The sequence below is a fragment of the Ranitomeya variabilis genome, chromosome 7 (assembly GCF_051348905.1).
Source record: "Ranitomeya variabilis isolate aRanVar5 chromosome 7, aRanVar5.hap1, whole genome shotgun sequence".
Lineage (NCBI taxonomy): Eukaryota > Metazoa > Chordata > Amphibia > Anura > Dendrobatidae > Ranitomeya > Ranitomeya variabilis.
Genome location: NC_135238.1, coordinates 240,807,781 through 240,831,485, shown reverse-complemented (window position 1 = coordinate 240,831,485; position 23,705 = coordinate 240,807,781). Strand labels below are relative to the sequence as shown.

Below are 23,705 nucleotides of genomic sequence, written 5' to 3'. Positions count from 1 at the left end.
GCGATACCAACACAACCCACACTGCAGCACCATGAGGCTGGCCCGATGGGCAGTACTGTGAGACGAGCACCATGAGGCTGGCCCGATGGGCAGTACTGTGAGACGGGCACCATGAGGCTGGCCCGATGGGCAGTACTGTGAGACGGGCACCATGAGGCTGGTCCAATGGGCAGTACTGTGAGACGAGCACCATGAGGCTGGCCCGATGGGCAGTACTGTGAGACGGGCACCATGAGGCTGGCCCGATGGGCAGTACTGTGAGACGGGCACCATGAGGCTGGCCCGATGGGCAGTACTGTGAGACGAGCACCATGAGGCTGGCCCGATGGGCAGTACTGTGAGACGGGCACCATGAGGCTGGCCCGATGGGCAGTACTGTGAGACGGGCACCATGAGGCTGGTCCAATGGGCAGTACTGTGAGACGAGCACCATGAGGCTGGCCCGATGGGCAGTACTGTGAGACGGGCACCATGAGGCTGGCCCGATGGGCAGTACTGTGAGACGGGCACCATGAGGCTGGTCCAATGGGCAGTACTGTGAGACGAGCACCATGAGGCTGGCCCGATGGGCAGTACTGTGAGACGGGCACCATGAGGCTGGTCCAATGGGCAGTACTGTGAGACGAGCACCATGAGGCTGGCCCGATGGGCAGTACTGTGAGACGGGCACCATGAGGCTGGCCCGATGGGCAGTACTGTGAGACGAGCACCATGAGGCTGGTCCAATGGGCAGTACTGTGAGACGAGCACCATGAGGCTGGCCCGATGGGCAGTACTGTGAGACGGGCACCATGAGGCTGGCCCGATGGGCAGTACTGTGAGACGAGCACCATGAGGCTGGCCCGATGGGCAGTACTGTGAGACGAGCACCATGAGGCTGGCCCGATGGGCAGTACTGTGAGACGGGCACCATGAGGCTGGCCCGATGGGCAGTACTGTGAGACGAGCACCATGAGGCTGGTCCAATGGGCATTATTGTGAGACGGGCACCATGGGGCTGGCCCGATGGGCAGTACTGTGAGACGGGCACCATGAGGCTGGCCCGATGGGCAGTACTGTGAGACGGGCACCATGAGGCTGGCCCGATGGGCAGTACTGTGAGACGGGCACCATGAGGCTGGTCCTATGGGCATTACTGTGAGACGAGCACCATGAGGCTGGCCCGATGGGCAGTACTGTGAGACGGGCACCATGAGGCTGGTCCTATGGGCATTACTGTGAGATGAGCACCATGAGGCTGGCCCGATGGGCAGTACTGTGAGACGAGCACCATGAGGCTGGCCGATGGGCAGTACTGTGAGACGGGCACCATGAGGCTGGTCCAATGGGCAGTACTGTGAGACGGGCACCATGAGGCTGGTCCAATGGGCAGTACTGTGAGACGGGCACCATGAGGCTGGCCCGATGGGCAGTACTGTGAGACGAGCACCATGAGGCTGGCCCGATGGGCAGTACTGTGAGACGGGCACCATGAGGCTGGCCCGATGGGCAGTACTGTGAGATGAGCACTATGAGGCTGGCCCAATGGGCATTACTGTGAGACGGGCACCATGAGGCTGGCCCGATGGGCAGTACTGTGAGACGGGCACCATGAGGCTGGCCCGATGGGCAGTACTGTGAGACGGGCACCATGAGGCTGGCCCGATGGGCAGTACTGTGAGACGGGCACCATGAGGCTGGCCCGATGGGCAGTACTGTGAGACGGGCACCATGAGGCTGGCCCGATGGGCAGTACTGTGAGACGGGCACCATGAGGCTGGTCCTATGGGCATTACTGTGAGATGAGCACCATGAGGCTGGCCCGATGGGCAGTACTGTGAGACGAGCACCATGAGGCTGGCCGATGGGCAGTACTGTGAGACGGGCACCATGAGGCTGGTCCAATGGGCAGTACTGTGAGACGGGCACCATGAAGCTGGCCCGATGGGCAGTACTGTGAGATGGGCACCATAAGGCTGGCCCGATGGGCAGTACTGTGAGACGAGCACCATGAGGCTGGCATGATGGGCAGTACTGTGAGACGAGCACCATGAGGCTGGCCCGATGGGCAGTACTGTGAGACGGGCACCATGAGGCTGGCCCGATGGGCAGTACTGTGAGATGAGCACTATGAGGCTGGTCCAATGGGCATTACTGTGAGACGGGCACCATGAGGCTGGCCCGATGGGCAGTACTGTGAGACGGGCACCATGAGGCTGGCATGATGGGCAGTACTGTGAGACGGGCACCATAAGGCTGGCATGATGGGCAGTACTGTGAGACGGGCACCATAAGGCTGGCCCGATGGGCAGTACTGTGAGACGAGCACCATGAGGCTGGCATGATGGGCAGTACTGTGAGACGAGCACCATGAGGCTGGCCCGATGGGCAGTACTGTGAGACGGGCACCATGAGGCTGGCCCGATGGGCAGTACTGTGAGATGAGCACTATGAGGCTGGTCCAATGGGCATTACTGTGAGACGGGCACCATGAGGCTGGCCCGATGGGCATTACTGTGAGACGGGCACCATGAGGCTGGCATTATGGGCATTACTGTGAGACGGGCACCATGAGGCTGGTCCAATGGGCAGTACTATGAGACGGGCACCATGAGGCTGGCATGATGGGCATTACTGTGAGATGGGCACCATGAGGCTGGCATGATGGGCAGTACTGTGAGACGGGCACCATGAGGCTGGCCCGATATGCAGTACTGTGAGACGGGCACCATGAGGCTGGCCCGATGGGCAGTACTGTGAGATGAGCACTATGAGGCTGGTCCAATGGGCATTACTGTGAGACGGGCACCATGAGGCTGGCCCGATGGGCATTACTGTGAGACGGGCACCATGAGGCTGGCATTATGGGCATTACTGTGAGACGGGCACCATGAGGCTGGTCCAATGGGCAGTACTATGAGACGGGCACCATGAGGCTGGCATGATGGGCATTACTGTGAGATGGGCACCATGAGGCTGGCATGATGGGCAGTACTGTGAGACGAGCACCATGAGGCTGGCCCGATGGGCAGTACTGTGAGACGAGCACCATGAGGCTGGTCCAATGGGCATTATTGTGAGACTGGCACCATGGAGCTGGCCCGATGTGCAGTACTGTAAGATGGGCACCATGAGGCTGGCATTATGGGCATTACTGTGAGACGGGCACCATGAGGCTGGCATTATGGGCATTACTGTGAGACGGGCACCATGAGGCTGGCATTATGGGCATTACTGTGAGACGGGCACCATGAGGCTGGCATTATGGGCATTACTGTGAGACGGGCACCATGAGGCTGGCATGATGGGCATTACTGTGAGATGGGCACCATGAGGCTGGCATGATGGGCATTACTGTGAGATGGGCACCATGAGGCTGGCATTATGGGCATTACTGTGAGACGGGCACCATGAGGCTGGCATGATGGGCAGTACTGTAAGATGGGCACCATGAGGCTGGCATGATGGGCATTACTGTGAGATGGGCACCATGAGGCTGGCATTATGGGCATTACTGTGAGACGGGCACCATGAGGCTGGCATGATGGGCAGTACTGTGAGATGGGCACCATAAGGCTGGCATGATGGGCAGTACTGTGAGACGGGCACCATAAGGCTGGCCCGATGGGCAGTACTGTGAGACGAGCACCATGAGGCTGGCATGATGGGCAGTACTGTGAGACGAGCACCATGAGGCTGGCCCGATGGGCATTACTGTGAGATGGGCACCATGAGGCTGGCATGATGGGCATTACTGTGAGACGGGCACCATGAGGCTGACATTATGGGCATTACTGTGAGACGGGCACCATGAGGCTGGCATGATGGGCATTACTGTGAGATGGGCACCATGAGGCTGGCATGATGGGCATTACTGTGAGATGGGCACCATGAGGCTGGCATGATGGGCAGTACTGTGAGACGAGCACCATGAGGCTGGCCCGATGGGCATTACTGTGAGACGGGCACCATGAGGCTGACATTATGGGCATTACTGTGAGACGGGCACCATGAGGCTGGCATGATGGGCAGTACTGTGAGACGGGCACCATGAGGCTGGCCCGATGGGCAGTACTGTGAGATGAGCACTATGAGGCTGGTCCAATGGGCATTACTGTGAGACGGGCACCATGAGGCTGGCCCGATGGGCATTACTGTGAGACGGGCACCATGAGGCTGGCATTATGGGCATTACTGTGAGACGGGCACCATGAGGCTGGTCCAATGGGCATTACTGTGAGATGGGCACCATGAGGCTGGCATGATGGGCATTACTGTGAGACGGGCACCATGAGGCTGACATTATGGGCATTACTGTGAGATGGGCACCATGAGGCTGGCATTATGGGCATTACTGTGAGATGGGCACCATGAGGCTGGCATGATGGGCATTACTGTGAGATGGGCACCATGAGGCTGGCATGATGGGCATTACTGTGAGACGGGCACCATGAGGCTGGCATTATGGGCATTACTGTGAGACGGGCACCATGAGGCTGGCATTATGGGCATTACTGTGAGATGGGCACCATGAGGCTGGCATGATGGGCATTACTGTGAGATGGGCACCATGAGGCTGGCATGATGGGCATTACTGTGAGATGGGCACCATGAGGCTGGCATGATGGGCATTACTGTGAGATGGGCACCATGAGGCTGGCATGATGGGCATTACTGTTTGCGGTTACCAGTACGGACACTATTATAAGCTTGCTGCTGCAGGTTCTACAATGTTCCGTCGCTGTAGATACAACAATCACTGGCACTACAGGTGCCAATTATGGACCTGGCACTATCACTACTGCAGGTATCTAGATTGGTATTATATCTAGGTTATGACCAGGAATAGTTTAGTAGGTTGGTTTGTGGGTGGGGCTGTGCTCTTTGGGGGAGGTCCTTATGCCTAGTACCACCCCTGAGCTTCTCTGTGATGTCAGCCATGGTCAGAGTTCGCTCTCTGCCGTTTCCTCCGCACGCGCTCGTCCTGAGCCTCGTGTTTCCACCACTTTCTGCATCTTTATGATTGATATGTCCGTTCCTCTGCCATCTGCACAGCGGATTACAGGGAAGAAGCATAATCTTCATATGGTCTCTATATCATCCGGGGTTCAGGATTATCACTCGTAATCTCTGCAATCTGCTTCTTCTAGTATCCGCTCTACAATATTTCTGTGATTTCCACATTGTTGTCTGGCGGACATTACTGCGCACAGTAAAGATGGCCGCATCGCTGGGCGAACCACACCATCCCAGTACTGGATCACATGGACCTAATCTAGGAGCAGATCCCACTGACTGACCCTACACGAATGTCGCCCCAGGGCAGCACTGCCTTAAAGGGACGGTACAATATAAATTGGCTCTGGTAGAGTCAGGTGCGGAGTCTCCCGCAGCACAGAGGAACACAGTTCTGGTTCTTTGCTCCATCTGTGGCGCAGTGACTGCGGCAGGCGAGATGTGGCCGCCTCACACTCCTTTATCCCAATAAGAAGGCGGGCGGATAGAATTGTGCTGGGGATTATAGTAGTAGTGTATGATCTAGTGCAATATATATATTCATACATCTGGTAGACAAGAGGAGATAGTCTAGATACATGGATCTACAGCTACATGAACCTGGGGGCAGAATGAAAACCTCCATTCTTTACACTTCAGGCTGCCCCTTCTTGTGGTGCATGCTTATATCACCGCTATCGTGCCCTCTGGACACCTTGTACCGCTGGAAACTATAAAACTTTCCATCCACAGTTATTTGGCAGCGGTGGCGGCAGGAGAGGGCACCTGTGCGGAGGGCGATGTGACGGCAGCGGATTTATCACAGCATATACAAGACCGTCTCCAGGGGCAGAAAAAGCAGCGGGGGCTGTCAGGTGCCAGGGGGCACTAATGAGGGATCCTCGCCATTTTGGCTCCTGGGGGAGGGGAGCTAATTTAATTTCCTGGATATTAATGAACCGTTGTCCCTACATTCATCCTCTTGACAATACGGCTTATTTTTCCAGGCTCCTGACACCCAGCGAGGCGGGAGCCTCTTAGCGACTCCTCATTATGGGAATTCGCACGGCGTTTACATTCGGTTTTCACCATTTGTTTCGGGCTTTATCATTAATTAGGTGTAAATTAAAATGATGATAAGTAATGTCCATGAATCCAGAGACTTTTCTAGACTGTAAGATTGTCAAGCCATCATCTGTGCGAACCAGAATAGGTCACGGCAGGTTCCAGCCTCTAGATACAACAATGTGTGTTGTGATTCACTGACAGCAAGCAGAGATTTCTAGGCGGTCCCGAATTTATCAATATCTATCACCAGGGTCATAGTGATGTCCAGAGAGCAAGTACTTCCTACATGTAGCAGAGGAACGACAGACGTAGAGTGCGGAGAAAAGAAACGTCACGGCCGATGAATGAGTCGTGTGAGGACGGCAGAGAGGCGACTTCAACCTTTATTTGCAAAAGATCTGACTGCTGTTTTAAGTGTAAGGTGAGAGATCAGCCTAAAACTACATGGGGGGGGGGGGGGGACTTGTTAATGATCTCAAGGCAGCTGGGACCACCGTCACCAAGAAAACCATTGGTAACACATTATGCTAAATAGTAAAGCCACCAAAGACGAAAAATCTCCAAAAATTCGATTTAAACAGCAGAAAAAAAGGGCAGCAACACTTACCTGCCCAGATCTTGGAACAAATGCACTACAGGGTGCAGCCAGGCCATAAAGCAACATGTTAGCAACGCAGGTGCAAAATACCAGATCAACAGCCACTCTCCACCTTCGGTCTCGCATGTGGGGTGCTCGCACTGGGATGCATTGAGAGTGTGCTGGCAGCCCGCCTAATCGAAAAGTAGGAGCGAGACTAATAGGCTGTGAACCAGACACTATGCCGTACCCTTGTGTGAACAACGTCCTATGTGGGCCTTCATTGCGCAACTGTATACTGGGCAGTCACCCCCTCCAGTAATGGGTAGGTGGAGAGTGGCTGTTGATCTGGCATTGTGCACCTGTGTTTCTAACATCTTGCTTTATGGGCTGGCTGCACCCTGTAGTGCATTTGTTCCAAGATCTGGGCAGGTAAGTGTTGCTGCCCTTTTTTTATATTGTTTAAATAGTAACACCTTACACCGTAAAGGTTTGAAATCCTGCAGTGCTCGCAAGGTCCCCTTGCTCAAGAAGGTGCATGTGCAGGACGTCTGAAGTTTGCCAATGAGCACCTGGATGATTCTGTGAGTGATCGGGAGAAGGTGCTAATCTGATGTAATCTATCCATTTCAGCTATCCATTCCTCCGTGGAGGGGACCTCAGTGGACCTCCAATGTCGGGGAATAACTGCCCTGGCAGCTATTAGGCAAAATCTCAGGATCCCCTTTTTAACGGAAGCTATCAAACTGGGTATCAGGGACAGTAGGGCCATTTGGGGGGAGGGTTCGTGGCGGACCCCAGTCATCAAGTGAAAGGCATCGAAGACTGAGTTCCAGAAGGGTTGCAGGGGACCACAGGACCACCAAACATGAAGCATAGAGCCGGTGGCGGAGCCACATCTCCAGCAGGCATCCGAGATCTCCGGGTTAATCCTGTGGAGAAGAGTGGGACACCTATACCAGCGTGTCAGTAATTTATTATTCCTCTCCTGCGCCTGACTGGACATCGTCGTCATCTTATGTGCGAGAGTGAACATTTTCAGACTATCCGCCTCAGAAAAGGTGATCCCCAGGTCCCTCTCCCAAGCCTCCATAAATCCCAGCGTAGTAGGGGGAAGTGAATTCAAGACCAGGCCATAGAGCACCGAAACCACGTGGGAGGGACCCTCGGTAGGGAGCATCAGGGACTCAAATGGCGTCGGCGCCCCCATCGGCACACTGGAAAGAAAGCTCCACAATTGCAGAAACTCTAGCCAGGACAGCGGTGTCGTAAGACCAGAACCTCGTAACCCCCGCACGCCGGAGAGCCCCGCAAGCTTATCCTTCACCTGACCCAGTCCCACCCCGTCAAGTCGTGACCAACACAGATACGTAGATCTATTCATTGCTGGGGGAAAGGCCGGATTGTCAAAAAGGGGACTCAGTCTGCTCAATCGGGAGGTCAGGCGTAATTTCACATAGGATCTATCCCAAAACAATCTGTGTGAGTGGAGCAAAACTCGACACAGGTGGGCGTCCGGTCCCCCCAAGCCAAGGCAGCAGTACAAAGAAGAGGGCGATAAAAGTTTCTCCAGAAGCACCCACTGTTTATGAGCATCACCAAACCTCCAGTCGACAATCCTAGAGAGCAAGACTGCCTGGTAATAACGTTTAAAATCAGGAAGGCCTACCCCACCCTTAGTCTTGGGTCTCACTAACACTGAGAATCGAGTCCGCGGCTTCTTAGTTCCCCAAATAAAGTTATTGATGGCCGACTGCAGGCGCCTGAAAAAGCAATCCGGAACCTGCACTGGAGCAGTCTGAAAGAGATAGAGGAATCGGGGTAAAATATCCATTTTGACCACTCCCACCCGTCCGAACCAAGATAGCTGAGGTCTGCCATACCGTTTAAGGTCCAAGATAGTTTTCTGCGGGACGTAGTTCAGAGCATATGTTGTGCTAATCAACAGGTATTAAGACTCCTAAATATTTTAAGGCGTCGGTCTTCCACTTAAAAGAGAAGGACGCCTGGAGCTGAGAGACTACATCATCAGGCAGGGAGATATTGAGCGCCTCCGTCTTGGAGTAGTTGACTTTAAAGTTTGAAACCTCCCCGAACCTACGGAACTCTCGGAGAAGTACAGGAAAAGCCACGGTCAGGTGGGTAATGTACAGCAATAAATCATCCGCATACAGGGATATCTTAAACTCATGTTGGCCAATCCGCAGACCCTCAATATCAGGTGTCTTCCGTAAGGCCACTGCCAGATGCTCCATCGCAAGGATATAAAGTAAGGGGAAAGGGGGCAACCCTGACGGGTCCCGTTTCTTATGTCAATGGGCGGGGAAAGGGTGCCGTTCACTCTAAGACGGGCCGTAGGCCTATGATACAGAGCAAAAATCCTCTCCAACATGTTAGGTCCCAGTTGTTTCATAGAGGCACGTAGAAAGGTCCAGCCTAGGCGATCAAACGCCTTCTCAGCGTCAATAGATAATAAACATGCTGGTACCCCTCCTGTGCGCATGTACGAGGTCAGAAGCAACGTCTTCACCGTGTTATCCCTGGCCTCCCTGTGCGGCACAAAGCCCACCTGATCACTAAGTTCTAGAATTTTCTAATAAGCGCTTTTGGTTTCATTCAAAATCTCTGCTTACCGTCAGTGAATAAAATCATCACCGTTTACACCCCTAGGCTTAAAATGTGGAGCTGAAGTAATACATTTGCCGGAGAACCCAGCGCGACATCCTGGTTGCGGCGTGTCACGGTGTCGCCCTGGGCTTATAAGGCTATGTTCACACGTTGTAGTTCTGTAATGCGTTTTTCTCCTAAGGAAACCTGCCTTCTTGGCTGTAAGAAACTTCCCTCAAATAGCAGGCTTTGCTTCGTTTTTGTCGCTTTTTTTGCTGCACTTGTGTCAGGGTACATTTGTCTCTTGTTTATGGTGATAAAGTTTAGTGCATAAAAAAAAATCTAATTCAACTTCAGCAACACCTGATACCTGCATTGTTTTCTGATTTTTGAAAATGCTGATAGAAGTGACATGATGAACTTTGGCAAAAAACATGGAATTGCACAAAATACTGAGGACAAAAACCCCAAGCTGCGTGCAGAGTTCTGAAATCTCAGGGGCTTTGCTGATACTGCAAAACGCAGCTAAAAATTTGCTTTAAAAAAAACAAACAACAAAACGTGAACACAGCCTAAGGGCTGTCCCACACGTCCAGATAATTCCGGTACCGGAATAAATCGGTACCGGAGTTATCCGTGTCCGTGTGCCTGGGAACTCACGGAGGCCATACGTGCGGCACACGTGTGCCGCCCGTATGGCGAGTGGGTACCACACGGAGCGTGTGGTACCCACTCTGCATGGTGCTGAAGCTGCGATTCATATCATCCCTGCAGCAACGTTTGCTGTAGAGAAAATATGAAGAATAGTGTTTAAAATAAAGATCCATGTGTCCGCCGCCCCCCCACCCCCTGTGCGCCCTCCCACCCCCTGTGCGCCCCCCCCCCCCGCTGGTCAGAAAATACTTACCCGCTCCCTCGCTGCTTCCTGGTCTGGCCGCGGCTTCTCCTGCATGCGGTCACGTGGGCCCGATCATTTACAGTCATGAATATGTGGCTCCACCTCCCATAGGGGCGGAGCCGACTATTCATGATTGTAAATGATCGGCCCCACGTGACCGCATACAGTAGGAGGCGCGGCCAGACCAGGAAGGAGCGAGGGAGCGGGTAAGTATTTTCTGACCAGCGGGGGGGCGCACAGGGGGTGGGGGGGCGGCGGACACATGGATCTTTATTTTTAACACTATTCTTCATATTTTCTCTATAGCAAACGCTGCTACAGGGAAGATATGAATCGCGGCTTCAGCACCATGTGGGGGGGACAGCGCTTACTGTAGCGCTGTCTCCTGCACGCACACGGACCCCAGACGGAGAATGTCCGTGTGAGGTCCGTGTTTTACGCGGACCCATTGACTCTATTGGGTCCGTGTAAAACGTGCGCTCCCACGAACACTGACATGTCTCCGTGTTTGGCACACGGAGACACGGTCCGCAAAAAATCAATGACATCTGCACAGATGCATTGATTTTTATGGGTCTACGTGTGTCAGTGTCTCCGGTACGTGAGGAAACTGTCACCTCACGTACCGGAATCACTGACGTGTGAAACCGGCCTAAAACAGAAGAGGCGCCGGGATTCCTGGAAGTGGCGCTAGTCCAGAGTCCTGTGAATCCATTCAATCATCCCTGATAATTCTGACAACTGATTAGTTTGTTACAATGTATCTGTCTGTGAGGAAGGAGAGAGGATTGTGACATTGCCTGTACTGATGCAATGCAGCACACCCTCAGCTGTGTGCAGCACAATCTCAGCACAGGCCTCCATACCAGTTCATGGACGACCAATTCTCCATTAGTGGTGGCAGGTGATGGTGGGAACTGCAGATATGCTGGACTTTAAGGCTATGTTCACATGCAGCGTTTTTGCAGCAGTTTTTCTGTACACCAAAACCTACTTTCTTGGCCGTAAAAACGCCACTTTCAAAAAGGCAGGTTTTACTATTTTTACAGTGTTTTTAAGCGGATTACGTGTGTGATTTGTCCATAATTACTATTGTATAACGGCCGTCATCTGGATCTGCAGCCATGGCGATGTGATGCTGATCGCTCCGTGGGGGGATGGATCCTGTGCGGCCTCGATCGGTCACCAGGGTCTTCTCCTCCGATGTCCTTATAGTTTCAGCCATCGGTTGCTGCTCTTCCTCTTCACCTCGTTCCTTCCGTTCTTCCGGCCATGATGTCCTTCTCCAGTGATGGCTCTCCGTATGACGTGTCCACAGGTCGTGGCTCGGTGGTCCTTCCTTCCAGTCACGTCTCCTTCTTGCCATCCATGGCATTCATAACGTCCTCCACATTTCCAAGGCGTTGATTCATCTTCTGTTTGTTTTTTTTTTATCGTCCAGGTTTCCCGTCAGTATGTTACCAGAGAGAAGACCGGACTATGGACGAGCCGTGTGTCTCTTCACCAGTGATATGTTCCTCGATTTGAGGACCTTACGTCATGTCTTCTCCTCCAGTCACCTCCAGAGCTGCATCAGATATATTGAATCTTACTGTAGCTTTAAGAAGCTTTTTTTGCGTGCGTCACATCAGTTGGTGGCTGACACGGCCGGCGGCAGACAAGGTGTTAACTGCGAATGAGATGCAGCGATGGTGGCGGGGAATAATTTATAACATGCGACGTGCGCAGCCCACGGATCAAAGCCTCGCGCCCGGCGCACAGCCACAGGTTTTAACCCCTTTCAGCCTAGAGCTAAAGATTTCTATGAGCGAAGATTAGAGACCACAACAAAGGCCGAGGGTAAAAATAGCAGCGGAGATGATGGTCAGTGGCGGATCGGGACTAAACCCATGTATGGTAAAAAAGGCCAAAATGGAAAATGATAGGAGTCAGGGGAGTCCCATAACCCTTCCGCACTGTGCAAAAGTCTTAGGCAGGTGCAGAAAACATGCTGCAGAGGAAGAAGCTCCCAGTAATAGAAGGGTTAATAGTTTATTTCTATTAATTAGCAAAATGACTGAAGAGAAATGTAAATCCCATCAGTGACCACTCATCGCCTCCATCATTAATATATAATGACTGCCAGTCTCCTCCATCATCAGTATCTGGTGACCGCTCATCTCCTCCACCATCAGTATCTGGTGACCGCTCGTCTCCTCCACCATCAGTATCTGGTGACCGCCCGTCTCCTCCATCATCAGTATCTGGTGACCGCCCGTCTCCTCCATCATCAGTATCTGGTGCCCGCCGTCTCCTCCATCATCAGTATCTGGTGACCGCCCGTCTCCTCCATCATCAGTATCTGGTGACCGACCGCCCATCACCTCCATCATCAGTATCTGGTGACCGCCCGTCGCCTCCATCATCAGTATCTGGTGACCGCCCATCACCTCTATCATCAGTATCTGGTGACCGCCCGTCTCCTCCATCATCAGTATCTGGTGACCGCCCGTCTCCTCCATCATCAGTATCTGGTGACCGCCCGTCTCCTCCATCATCAGTATCTGGTGACCGCCCGTCTCCTCCATCATCAGTATCTGGTGACCGCCCGTCTCCTCCATCATCAGTATCTGGTGACCGCCCGTCTCCTCCATCATCAGTATCTGGTGACCGCCCGTCTCCTCCATCATCAGTATCTGGTGACCGCCTGTCTCCTCCATCATCAGTATCTGGTCACCGCTTGTCTCCTCCATCATCAGTATCTGGTGACCGCCCATCACCTCCATCATCAGTATCTGGTGACCGCTTGTCTCCTCCATCATCAGTATCTGGTGACCGCCCGTCTCCTCCATCATCAGTATCTGGTGACCGCCCGTCTCCTCCATCATCAGTATCTGGTGACCACCCGTCTCCTCCATCATCAGTATCTGGTGACCGCCCGTCTCCTCCATCATCAGTATCTGGTGACCGCCCGTCTCCTCCATCATCAGTATCTGGTGACCGCCCGTCTCCTCCATCATCAGTATCTGGTGACCGCCCGTCTCCTCCATCATCAGTATCTGGTGACCGCCCGTCTCCTCCATCATCAGTATCTGGTGACCGCCTGTCTCCTCCATCATCAGTATCTGGTCACCGCTTGTCTCCTCCATCATCAGTATCTGGTGACCGCCCGTCTCCTCCATCATCAGTATCTGGTGACCGCCCGTCTCCTCCATCATCAGTATCTGGTGACCGCCTGTCTCCTCCATCATCAGTATCTGGTGATCACTGGTCGCCTACACTCAGCGTCGGACTGGAGCAGTTTGGGCCCACCAGAGAAAATCATTCTTGGGGCCCACCATGCCTAAGGGGTACCAGCTGCAGAGTCTTCCCTTAGCTTCCATCTTGTCAACCTGATAATCAGGGATTTTTTTCCAACTATATATCTGTCCAAAGAGTCACCTGACAAACCAGCAAAACGGTCATATGTTGGGTGCAAGGATTTTTATGCTTGATTTAAACACATCCTCATCGGCAGCAGATAATTTTGTGTAATCAAGACAAGTGCTGCCGAGAACAATTATATTCCATAAGCACTGAAAGATTGTATTAAAGGGAATCCGTCACCTCATTTTTCTCATATAAGCTGCGGCCACCGGCATCAGGGGCTTATCTCCAGCATTCTGTAATGCATTCTGTAATGCCGTAGATAAGCCCCCGATGTATCCTGAAAGATGAGAAAAAGAGGTTAGATTATACTCACCCTGGGGCGGTCTGGGTCCGATGGGCGTCATGGTCCGGGTCCGGCGCCTCCCATCTTCATACGATGACGTCCTCCTCTTTGCTTCCTGCTGCGGCTCCGGCACAGGTGTACTGATCTGTCCTGTTGAGGTGCAGAGCAAAGTACTGCAGTGTGCAGGGAAAGGTCAGAGAGGCCCGGCACCTCAACAGGACAGATCAGTACACCTGTGCCGGAGCCGCAGCAGGAAGCAAAGAAGAGGACGTCATCGTATGAAGATGGGAGGCGCCGGACCATGACGCCCATCGGACCCAGACCGCCCCAGGGTGAGTATAATATAACCTGTTTTTCTTACGTTTCAGGATACATCGGGGGCTTATCTACAGCATTACATAATGCATTACAGAATGCTGGAGATAAGCCCCTGATACCGGTGGCCGCAGCTTATAGGCGAATTTTGGTGTGACAGTCTCCCTTTAATTAGACACATGCACACGCTAGACCCAGCCCACACGCACACCGGTCAGACGCTAGACCCAGGCCACACGCACACCAGTCACACGCTAGACACAGGACACACACACACCGGTCAGACGCTAGACACATGCACACCGGTAAGACGCTAGACACCAGACACACGCACACCGGTCAGATGCTAGACACAGGACACATGCACACCGGTCACACGCTAGACACAGGACACACACACACACCGGTCAGACGCTAGACACACGCACACACACACCGGTCAGACGCTAGACACACGCACACCGGTAAGACGCTAGACACCAGACACACGCACACCGGTCAGACGCTAGACACAGGACACACGCACACCGGTCAGACGCTAGATACAGGACACATGCACACCAGTCACACCCTAGACACAGATAGTGCCAAAATGCGACTGTCCAGACTGAGAACCAATGCAGCAGCAGAGAGCAGCGATGACATCATCAAGGTTACTGCTGGTCACTGAGGATCCATTCCGTCGTGCTGATCTGCGGTGACCTCGGTGAGATCCCCACTAGTACCGTGAAAAAGTTTTAATGGTGCAGCGCTGAGCTCAGAGAGTTCACCGCAGTACACTGAGAAATGTATCCAGGTTAACTGCGGTGAACTCACCGCTGCACCAAGAGGTTTTTTCTCACTGCCCCCTTCTGCACACAACCCGTCATCATCGTCCTTATGCAGCCCCAATCAAATATCATCAAACCTTTCCAAAATACATCCTCAAGAGTACTCACACTGAGTCCTGGGTCCTTATTCCCAGCTGTACAGGGCTCCATGGTGCAGCCCCTCAGTGTTCTCCTCACAGGGCTCCATGGTGCAGCTCCTCAGTGTTCTCCTCACAGGGCTCCAGGTGCAGCTCCATGGTGCAGCCCCTCAGTGTTCTCCTCACAGGGCTCCATGGTGCAGCCCCTCAGTGTTCTCCTCACAGGGCTCCATGGTGCAGCTCCTCAGTGTTCTCCTCACAGGGCTCCAGGTGCAGCTCCTCAGTGTTCTCCTCACAGGGCTCCAGGTGCAGCTCCATGGTGCAGCCCCTCAGTGTTCTCCTCACAGGGCTCCATGGTGCAGCCCCTCAGTGTTCTCCTCACAGGGCTCCATGGTGCAGCCCCTCAGTGTTCTCCTCCCAGGGCTCCATGGTGCAGCCTCTCAGTGTTCTCCTCCCAGGGCTCCATGGTGCAGCCTCTCAGTGTTCTCCTCACAGGGCTCCATGGTGCAGCCTCTCAGTGTTCTCCTCACAGGGCTCCAGGTGCAGCTCCTCAGTGTTCTCCTCACAGGGCTCCATGGTGCAGCCTCTCAGTGTTCTCCTCACAGGGCTCCATGGTGCAGCCCCTCAGTGTTCTCCTCACAGGGCTCCATGGTGCAGCCCCTCAGTGTTCTCCTCACAGGGCTCCATGGTGCAGCTCCTCAGTGTTCTCCTCACAGGGCTCCAGGTGCAGCTCCTCAGTGTTCTCCTCACAGGGCTCCAGGTGCAGCTCCATGGTGCAGCCCCTCAGTGTTCTCCTCACAGGGCTCCATGGTGCAGCCCCTCAGTGTTCTCCTCACAGGGCTCCATGGTGCAGCCCCTCAGTGTTCTCCTCCCAGGGCTCCATGGTGCAGCCTCTCAGTGTTCTCCTCACAGGGCTCCATGGTGCAGCCTCTCAGTGTTCTCCTCACAGGGCTCCAGGTGCAGCTCCTCAGTGTTCTCCTCACAGGGCTCCATGGTGCAGCTCCTTAGTGTTCTCACAGGGCTCCACGGTGCAGCGCCTTGTTGTTTCCCTCTCCAGCAGCTGAGCACATGCTGCTTCCTGCTATAGGGTCTTCAAGTTCACTGACTGAACTCAAGGAGGCCCCCCCCCTCCCGATGACATCATTCCATCAAAAAAATCAACTCCGTTCTAGGCGCCCCCTGCTGTGTTGGGCGCAGTCTCACTTGTCTGTGATGGCGCCGGCTGTGTTGTTTTTGCTTTATTCCACACCCGCTGCCGGCGGCGTCTCTGCACTGCTCAGCAACTAGTGTCCTGCACGGAGCGCTTCTCATCATCCGCTGCGGCTTCTACTGATCTCATCGAGCGCTGCGCAGCCGAGAGCGGTGAGTGCACTGAGATCACTAGAGGCCGCAGCAGCAGATGATGAGAAAGCGCTCACCTCACATCACATCACTTGTGCTGAGCAGACGGCTCCGAATAACTGACTGCTCGGTGCACCCAATCAGAATACAGGGCAGAGCTCAATGTTTCCCATGTTCCTGTGCTGCTGTGGATTATTCTCACCTTCCATGTTCTTTTGCTTTCAGGTGACGTCCAACATCCTCATCTTCTTGTGCACGAATATTGTTGGTGTTTGCACGCACTACCCTGCCGAGGTGTCCCAGAGACAAGCGTTCCAGGAGACGAGGGAATGTATCCAGGCCCGACTGCACTCCCAGCGAGAGAACCAGCAGCAGGTGAGACCCCCACAGAGAGCCAGCAGCAGGTGAGACCCCCACAGAGAGCCAGCAGCAGGTGAGACCCCCACAGAGAGCCAGCAGCAGGTGAGACCCCCACAGAGAGCCAGCCAGCACCTGAGACCCCCACAGAGAGCCAGCCAGCAGCAGGTGAGACCCCCACAGCGCCCCTGGGGGGAAGTCACGCCAGTGACCCCGATCTGTGCGGATGATGATCATAATAATCTTTATTTTTATATAGCGCTAACATATTCCGCAGCGCACTCTGATGGGGCTCACAATCTACATTCCCTATCAGTATGTCTTTGGAATGTGGGAGGAAACCGGAGAACTCAGAGGAAACCCACACAAACATGGGGAGAACATACAAACTCCATGCACATGTTGTCCTTGGTGGGATTTGAACCCAGGACCCCAGCGCTGCAAGGCTGCTGTGCTAACCACTGAGCCACCGTGCTGCCGGTAATGGCTGATAACAGGGGGTAATAGATTGTAGTCTCCTCCCCCAGTAATGGCTGATAACAGGGAGTAATAGACTGTAGCCCGCTGTGCTATAGGGACAAGACTAATGATTGTGAGCTTTGTTTCTTTATACTCTCTGGTCGCCGCCTGTACACAGGACATTTCCTACTGGCGATTATTGGAAACCATCAGCAAGCATGTGGTGATCCATCTCTGCAGACTGGGGAGCAGCAGGTGCTGCTGGGAGATTTCTGCTCTGACCTGATGGGTATACGCAGCGGCTCGGCTGGAGATCAGTTCCAGGCTTCTCCCCGCTGCCTCCAATCACGGGTTGGAGGTTTCCATGCGATCAGTCGCGGTATTTGTGCGGTGGGATCGGACTGTTTCTGTGCGTTACGTCTGACATTGTCTATTCTGCAGCATTTGGGGCGACTCTACATAGGAACAATCCGTCTTCCGCCGGCCCCCGTATGACCATGGTCCGATGTGGGGGTCCCCAGTATTAACCCTTTGCTTTGCTCCAGGAGCGGCTCTTGCTGTCCGTCCTGCCGCGCCATGTGGCCATGGAGATGAAGGCTGATATCAACGCCAAACAGGAGGACATGATGTTCCACAAAATCTACATCCAGAAGCATGACAACGTGAGGTAGGAGGATGGGGGTTATACTGAGATTATGGGGTCTGCAGGAGGATGGGGGTTATACTGAGATTATAGGGTCTGCAGGAGGATGGGGGTTATACCGAGATTATGGGGTCTACAGGAGGATGGGGGTTATACTGAGATTATAGGGTCTGCAGGAGGATGGGGGTTATACTGAGATTATAGGGTCTGCAGGAGGATGGGGGTTATACTGAGATTATAGGGTTTACAGGAGGATGGGGGTTATACTGAGATTATAGGGTCTGCAGGAGGATGGGGGTTATACTGAGATTATAGGGTCTACAGGAGGATGGGGGTTATACCGAGATTATAGGGTCTACAGGAGGATGGGGGCTATACTGAGATTATAGGGTCTGCAGGAGGATGGGGGTTATACTGAGATTATAGGGTCTGCAGGAGGATGGGGGTTATACTGAGATTATAGGGTCTACAGGAGGATGGGGGTTATACTGAGATTATAGGGTCTACAGGAGGATTGGGGTTATACTGAGATTATAGGGTCTACAGGAGGATGGGGGTTATACTGAGATTATAGGGTCTGCAGGAGGATGGGGGTTATACTGAGATTATAGGGTCTGCAGGAGGATGGGGGTTATACTGAGATTATAGGGTCTACAGGAGGATTGGGGTTATACTGAGATTATAGGGTCTACAGGAGGATGGGGGTTATACTGAGATTATAGGGTCTGCAGGAGGATGGGGGTTATACTGAGATTATAGGGTCTGCAGGAGGATGGGGGTTATACCGAGATTATAGGGTCTACAGGAGGATGGGGGTTATACTGAGATTATAGGGTCTGCAGGAGGATGGGGGTTATACTGAGATTATAGGGTCTACAGGAGGATGGGGGTTATACTGAGATTATAGGGTCTGCAGGAGGATGGGGGTTATATTTGGTGGTTGACATTCTGTGGGGTCTGTAGGGTAATGATTTTGGGGGCTATTTGATCCACAAGGTGCAGCTTTCGTGTGTTGGGTGCAGACACTTTGCCCGGCCGCAGCTCGGTGCTGTGCAGCCCAGTGCTTGGTGCCTCTCCCCGATCCATCGTTGTACAGATCCCGTCCCTGTTGGGTGCAGCACTCGCCGTTCCTCCAGAGATCCGTCGCCTGATCCGCACCACTGCCAAGGAAATCCTGGAGCACGGAGCGCACAAGAGCGACACAATCCCGAGCACTACTACCCCCATCAGATGTGTCTGCAGAGGTGCAGGATACAGGGAGCGCCACCTCACAACCAGGACAGGTGATAGATCGAGGCGGCGGTGGAGACAGATTCCCGGCCACCAAGGATCTACGGAGATCTGTTACCGTGTGGTGCTGCTCCAGGCCGTGTGTATGGCCCCCGTGTGGGAGAGTTCAGTTCTTATGGGCCCCTGTCAGCACAAAATGACTGTTCAATCCGAGTCCCACCGCTCAGTGCATCATGGCGGCCAGACAGCTCTGTGCAACCTCCCATCTGCCTGTTGTTGTACAACGTCCTTCTCAGCTCTATAAAGCCAGAGCTGTCAATCAAAGAAGAAATGGGCGGAGATAGATGGAAACAAGGCGGTGGGAAAGTGCACGTTAGGATGCCGGGATGCTGCAATCACCTGTACTTGGTGTGGTTTGAACCAGCAGAATAGTGAGTGCAGCTCTGGAGTATAATACAGGAGGTAACTCAGGATCAGTAATGTAATGTATGTACACAGTGACTGCACCAGCAGAATAGTGAGTGCAGCTCTGGAGTATAATACAGGATGTAACTCAGGATCAGTAATGTAATGTATGTACACAGTGACTGCACCAGCAGAATAGTGAGTGCAGCTCTGGAGTATAATACAGGATGTAACTCAGGATCAGTAATGTAATGTATGTACACAGTGACTGCACCAGCAGAATAGTGAGTGCAGCTCTGGGGTATAATACAGGATGTAACTCAGGATCAGTAATGTAATGTATGTACACAGAGACTGCACCAGCAGAATAGTGAGCGCAGCTCTGGGATATAATACAGGAGGTAACTCAGGATCAGTAATGTAATGTATGTACACAGTGACTGCACCAGCAGAATAGTGAGTGCAGCTCTGGAGTATAATACAGGATGTAACTCAGGATCAGTAATGTAATGTATGTACACAGTGACTGCACCAGCAGAATAGTGAGCGCAGCTCTGGAGTATAATACAGGATGTAACTCAGGATCAGTAATGTAATGTATGTACACAGTGACTGCACCAGCAGAATAGTGAGTGCAGCTCTGGAGTATAATACAGGAGGTAACTCAGGAACAGTAATGGAATGTATGTACACAGTGACTGCACCAGCAGAATAGTGAGTGCAGCTCTGGGGTATAATACAGGATGTAACTCAGGATCAGTAATGTAATGTATGTACACAGTGACTGCTCCAGCAGAATAGTGAGTGCAGCTCTGGGGTATAATACAGGATGTAACTCAGGATCAGTAATGTAATGTATGTACACAGTGACTGCACCAGCAGAATAGTGAGTGCAGCTCTGGGGTATAATACAGGAGGTAACTCAGGATCAGTAATGTAATGTATGTACACAGTGACTGCACCAGCAGAATAGTGAGTGCAGCTCTGGGGTATAATACAGGAGGTAACTCAGGATCAGTAATGTAATGTATGTACACAGTGACTGCACCAGCAGAATAGTGAGTGCAGCTCTGGAGTATAATACAGGATGTAACTCAGGATCAGTAATGTAATGTATGTACACAGTGACTGCACCAGCAGAATAGTGAGCGCAGCTCTGGAGTATAATACAGGAGGTAACTCAGGATCAGTAATGTATATACACAGTGACTGAACCAGCAGAATAGTGAGTGCAGCTCTGGGGTATAATACAGGATGTAACTCAGGATCAGTAATGTAATGTATGTACACAGTGACTGCACCAGCAGAATAGTGAGTGCAGCTCTGGGGTATAATACAGGATGTAACTAAGGATCAGTAATGTAATGTATGTACACAGTGACTGCACCAGCAGAATAGTGAGTGCAGCTCTGGAGTATAATACAGGAGATAACTCAGGATCAGTAATGTAATGTATGTACACAGTGACTGCACCAGCAGAATAGTGAGCGCAGCTCTGGAGTATAATACAGGAGGTAACTCAGGATCAGTAATGTATATACACAGTGACTGCACCAGCAGAATAGTGAGTGCAGCTCTGGGGTATAATACAGGATGTAACTCAGGATCAGTAATGTAATGTATGTACACAGTGACTGCACCAGCAGAATAGTGAGTGCAGCTCTGGAGTATAATGCAGGATGTAACTCAGGATCAGTAATGTAATGTATGTACACAGTGACTGCACCAGCAGAATAGTGAGTGCAGCTCTGGAGTATAATGCAGGATGTAACTCAGGATCAGTAATGCAATGTATGTACACAGTGACTGCACCAGCAGAATAGTGAGTGCAGCTCTGGAGTATAATACAGGATGTAGCTCAGGATCAGTAATGTATGTACACAGTGACTGCACCAGCAGAATAGTGAGTGCAGCTCTGGGGTATAATACAGGATGTAACTCAGGATCAGTAATGTAATGTATGTACACAGTGACTGCACCAGCAGAATAGTGAGTGCAGCTCTGGGGTATAATACAGGATGTAACTCGGGATCAGTAATGTAATGTATGTACAGTGAGTGCACCAGCAGAATAGTGAGTGCAGCTCTGGAGTATAATGCAGGATGTAACTCAGGATCAGTAATGTAATGTATGTACACAGTGACTGCACCAGCAAAATAGTGAGTGCAGCTCTGGGGTATAATACAGGATGTAACTCAGGATCAGTAATGTAATGTATGTACAGTGACTGCACCAGCAGAATAGTGAGTGCAGCTCTAGGGTATAATACAGGATGTAACTCAGGATCAGTAATGTAATGTATGTACACAGTGACTGCACCAGCAGAATAGTGAGTGCAGCTCTGGAGTATAATACAGGATGTAACTCAGGATCAGTAATGTAATGTATGTACACAGTGACTGCACCAGCAGAATAGTGAGTGCAGCTCTGGAGTATAATACAGGATGTAATGCAGGATCAGTAATGTAATGTATGTACACAGTGACTGCACCAGCAGAATAGTGAGTGCAGCTCTGGAGCATAATACAGGATGTAACTCAGGATCAGTAATGTAATGTATGTACACAGTGACTGCACCAGCAGAATAGTGAGTGCAGCTCTGGATCAGCTCTCTGCTCACTGACGCTACTTGATATGTAGGTTAGGTATATTGATAAATTGATACATTGTAGCAGATCAGCCAATGAAAAAGTTCTTTGGGTTTGAAACCCTCAGTGGTTTCTACACATCTGCTTGCTGTGAATAAAGGTACCGTCACATTAAGCGACGCTGCAGCGATAACGACAACGATGCCGATCGCTGCAGCGTCGCTGTTTGATCGCTGGAGAGCTGTCACACAGACCGCTCTCCAGCGATCAACGATGCCGAGGTCCCCTGGTAACCAGGGTAAACATCGGGTAACTAAGCGCAGGGCCGCGCTTAGTAACCCGATGTTTACCCTGGTTACCAGCGTAAAATGTAAAAAAAACAAACAGCACATACTTACATTCACGTCCCCCTGCGTCCACTTCCTGACTGACTGAGCGCCGTACAGTGAGAGCAGAGCGGTGACGTCACCGCTGTGCTGCTTTCACTTTCACTTTGCGGCGCTGAGTCAGAGGAGGAAGCAGACTGCAGGGGACGCAATGTGAGTATGTGCTGTTTGTTTTTTTTACATTTTACGCTGGTAACCAGGGTAAACATCGGGTTACTAAGCGCGGCCCCGCGCTTAGTTACCCGATGTTTACCCTGGTTACCAGTGTAAAATATCGCTGGTATCGTTGCATTTGGTGTCAAACACAACGATACACGCCGGTCTGACGACCAAATAAAGTTCTGGACTTTATTCAGCGACCAGCGACATCACAGCAGGATCCTGATCGCTGCTGCGTGTCAAACTAAACGATATCGCTAGCGAGGACGCTGCAACGTCACGGATCGCTAGCGATATCGTTATAAAGTCGTTTAGTGTGACGGTACCTTAAATCCTTTGTTAACCTGCAGAGCTGAAATCTCACTTGACCTAATACCGTACTTGTCACAGCTGAGGGTTTGTTACAGTTGTATCCATTGTAGACAATCCGCTGCAGAATCCAGACTGTTACATTGTATCAACACCCGGACTGGAGGCTTCTGCTACGATGGAATCTATTAATAGCGCAGATACGATGAGCGTCACGAGGCGCCGCTCTTCTGGTGCCTCCATTACTGATGTGTACAATGACAGCGACCTCGTTATCAGCGATGATCCGGTAATTTCCCAGTTCTCGTCGTCCATGTGGAATTGTCAGATTTCTGCCTATTGCAATCCGACCTCTGGAGAACATGGCGGCGGCGGTGGCGTGAATCCTGGTGCGCGGATTTCTGAGCGCGACGTCTCCTTCTCAGTTTCCATAGAGATGCGATGGATGATTCTTACTGTCGGATATTTCATAGTAAAGGCAAAGACACCGATGTGGTCGATCCCGGCACCGGTGACCTCCGCTCCTCACCTGCTGTTTCCAGTGCGCTTTCTCCAGGGGATCGGACCTTTTATTAAGCTCCAATATAAAATACGTCACGGAGTGATGACCACAAACTGTAAATGGAAACTCCACCACGATTACTCCAGACTTCTCCTCCACAACTTCCTGCCAGTGTGTCACTTCTCACCGCACTTCTGTCATTCTATTCATGGACTGGAGCGCGGGATAAAACTTCACCCTGAATAGAGATACAGTATATGTATGTGTATACACACAATGGAGGATGAGA

General features: G+C 52.1%; 1 protein-coding gene across 2 annotated transcripts in view; it reads left to right on the top strand.

The window, feature by feature from the left end:
• ADCY5 (adenylate cyclase 5) overlaps nucleotides 1–23,705 on the top strand; it is a 157,826-nt gene that overhangs the window by 84,069 nt on the left and 50,052 nt on the right. For both annotated transcript variants that reach the window (XR_013217884.1, XM_077273313.1), the window contains exons 2-3: nucleotides 16,604–16,753; nucleotides 17,740–17,861. Coding sequence is in view for 1 of the 2 variants with exons in the window: in XM_077273313.1 (XP_077129428.1) it covers nucleotides 16,604–16,753; nucleotides 17,740–17,861 (272 nt within the window). In the remaining variant the exon portion in view is untranslated. The remainder of the gene's footprint in view (nucleotides 1–16,603; nucleotides 16,754–17,739; nucleotides 17,862–23,705) is intronic.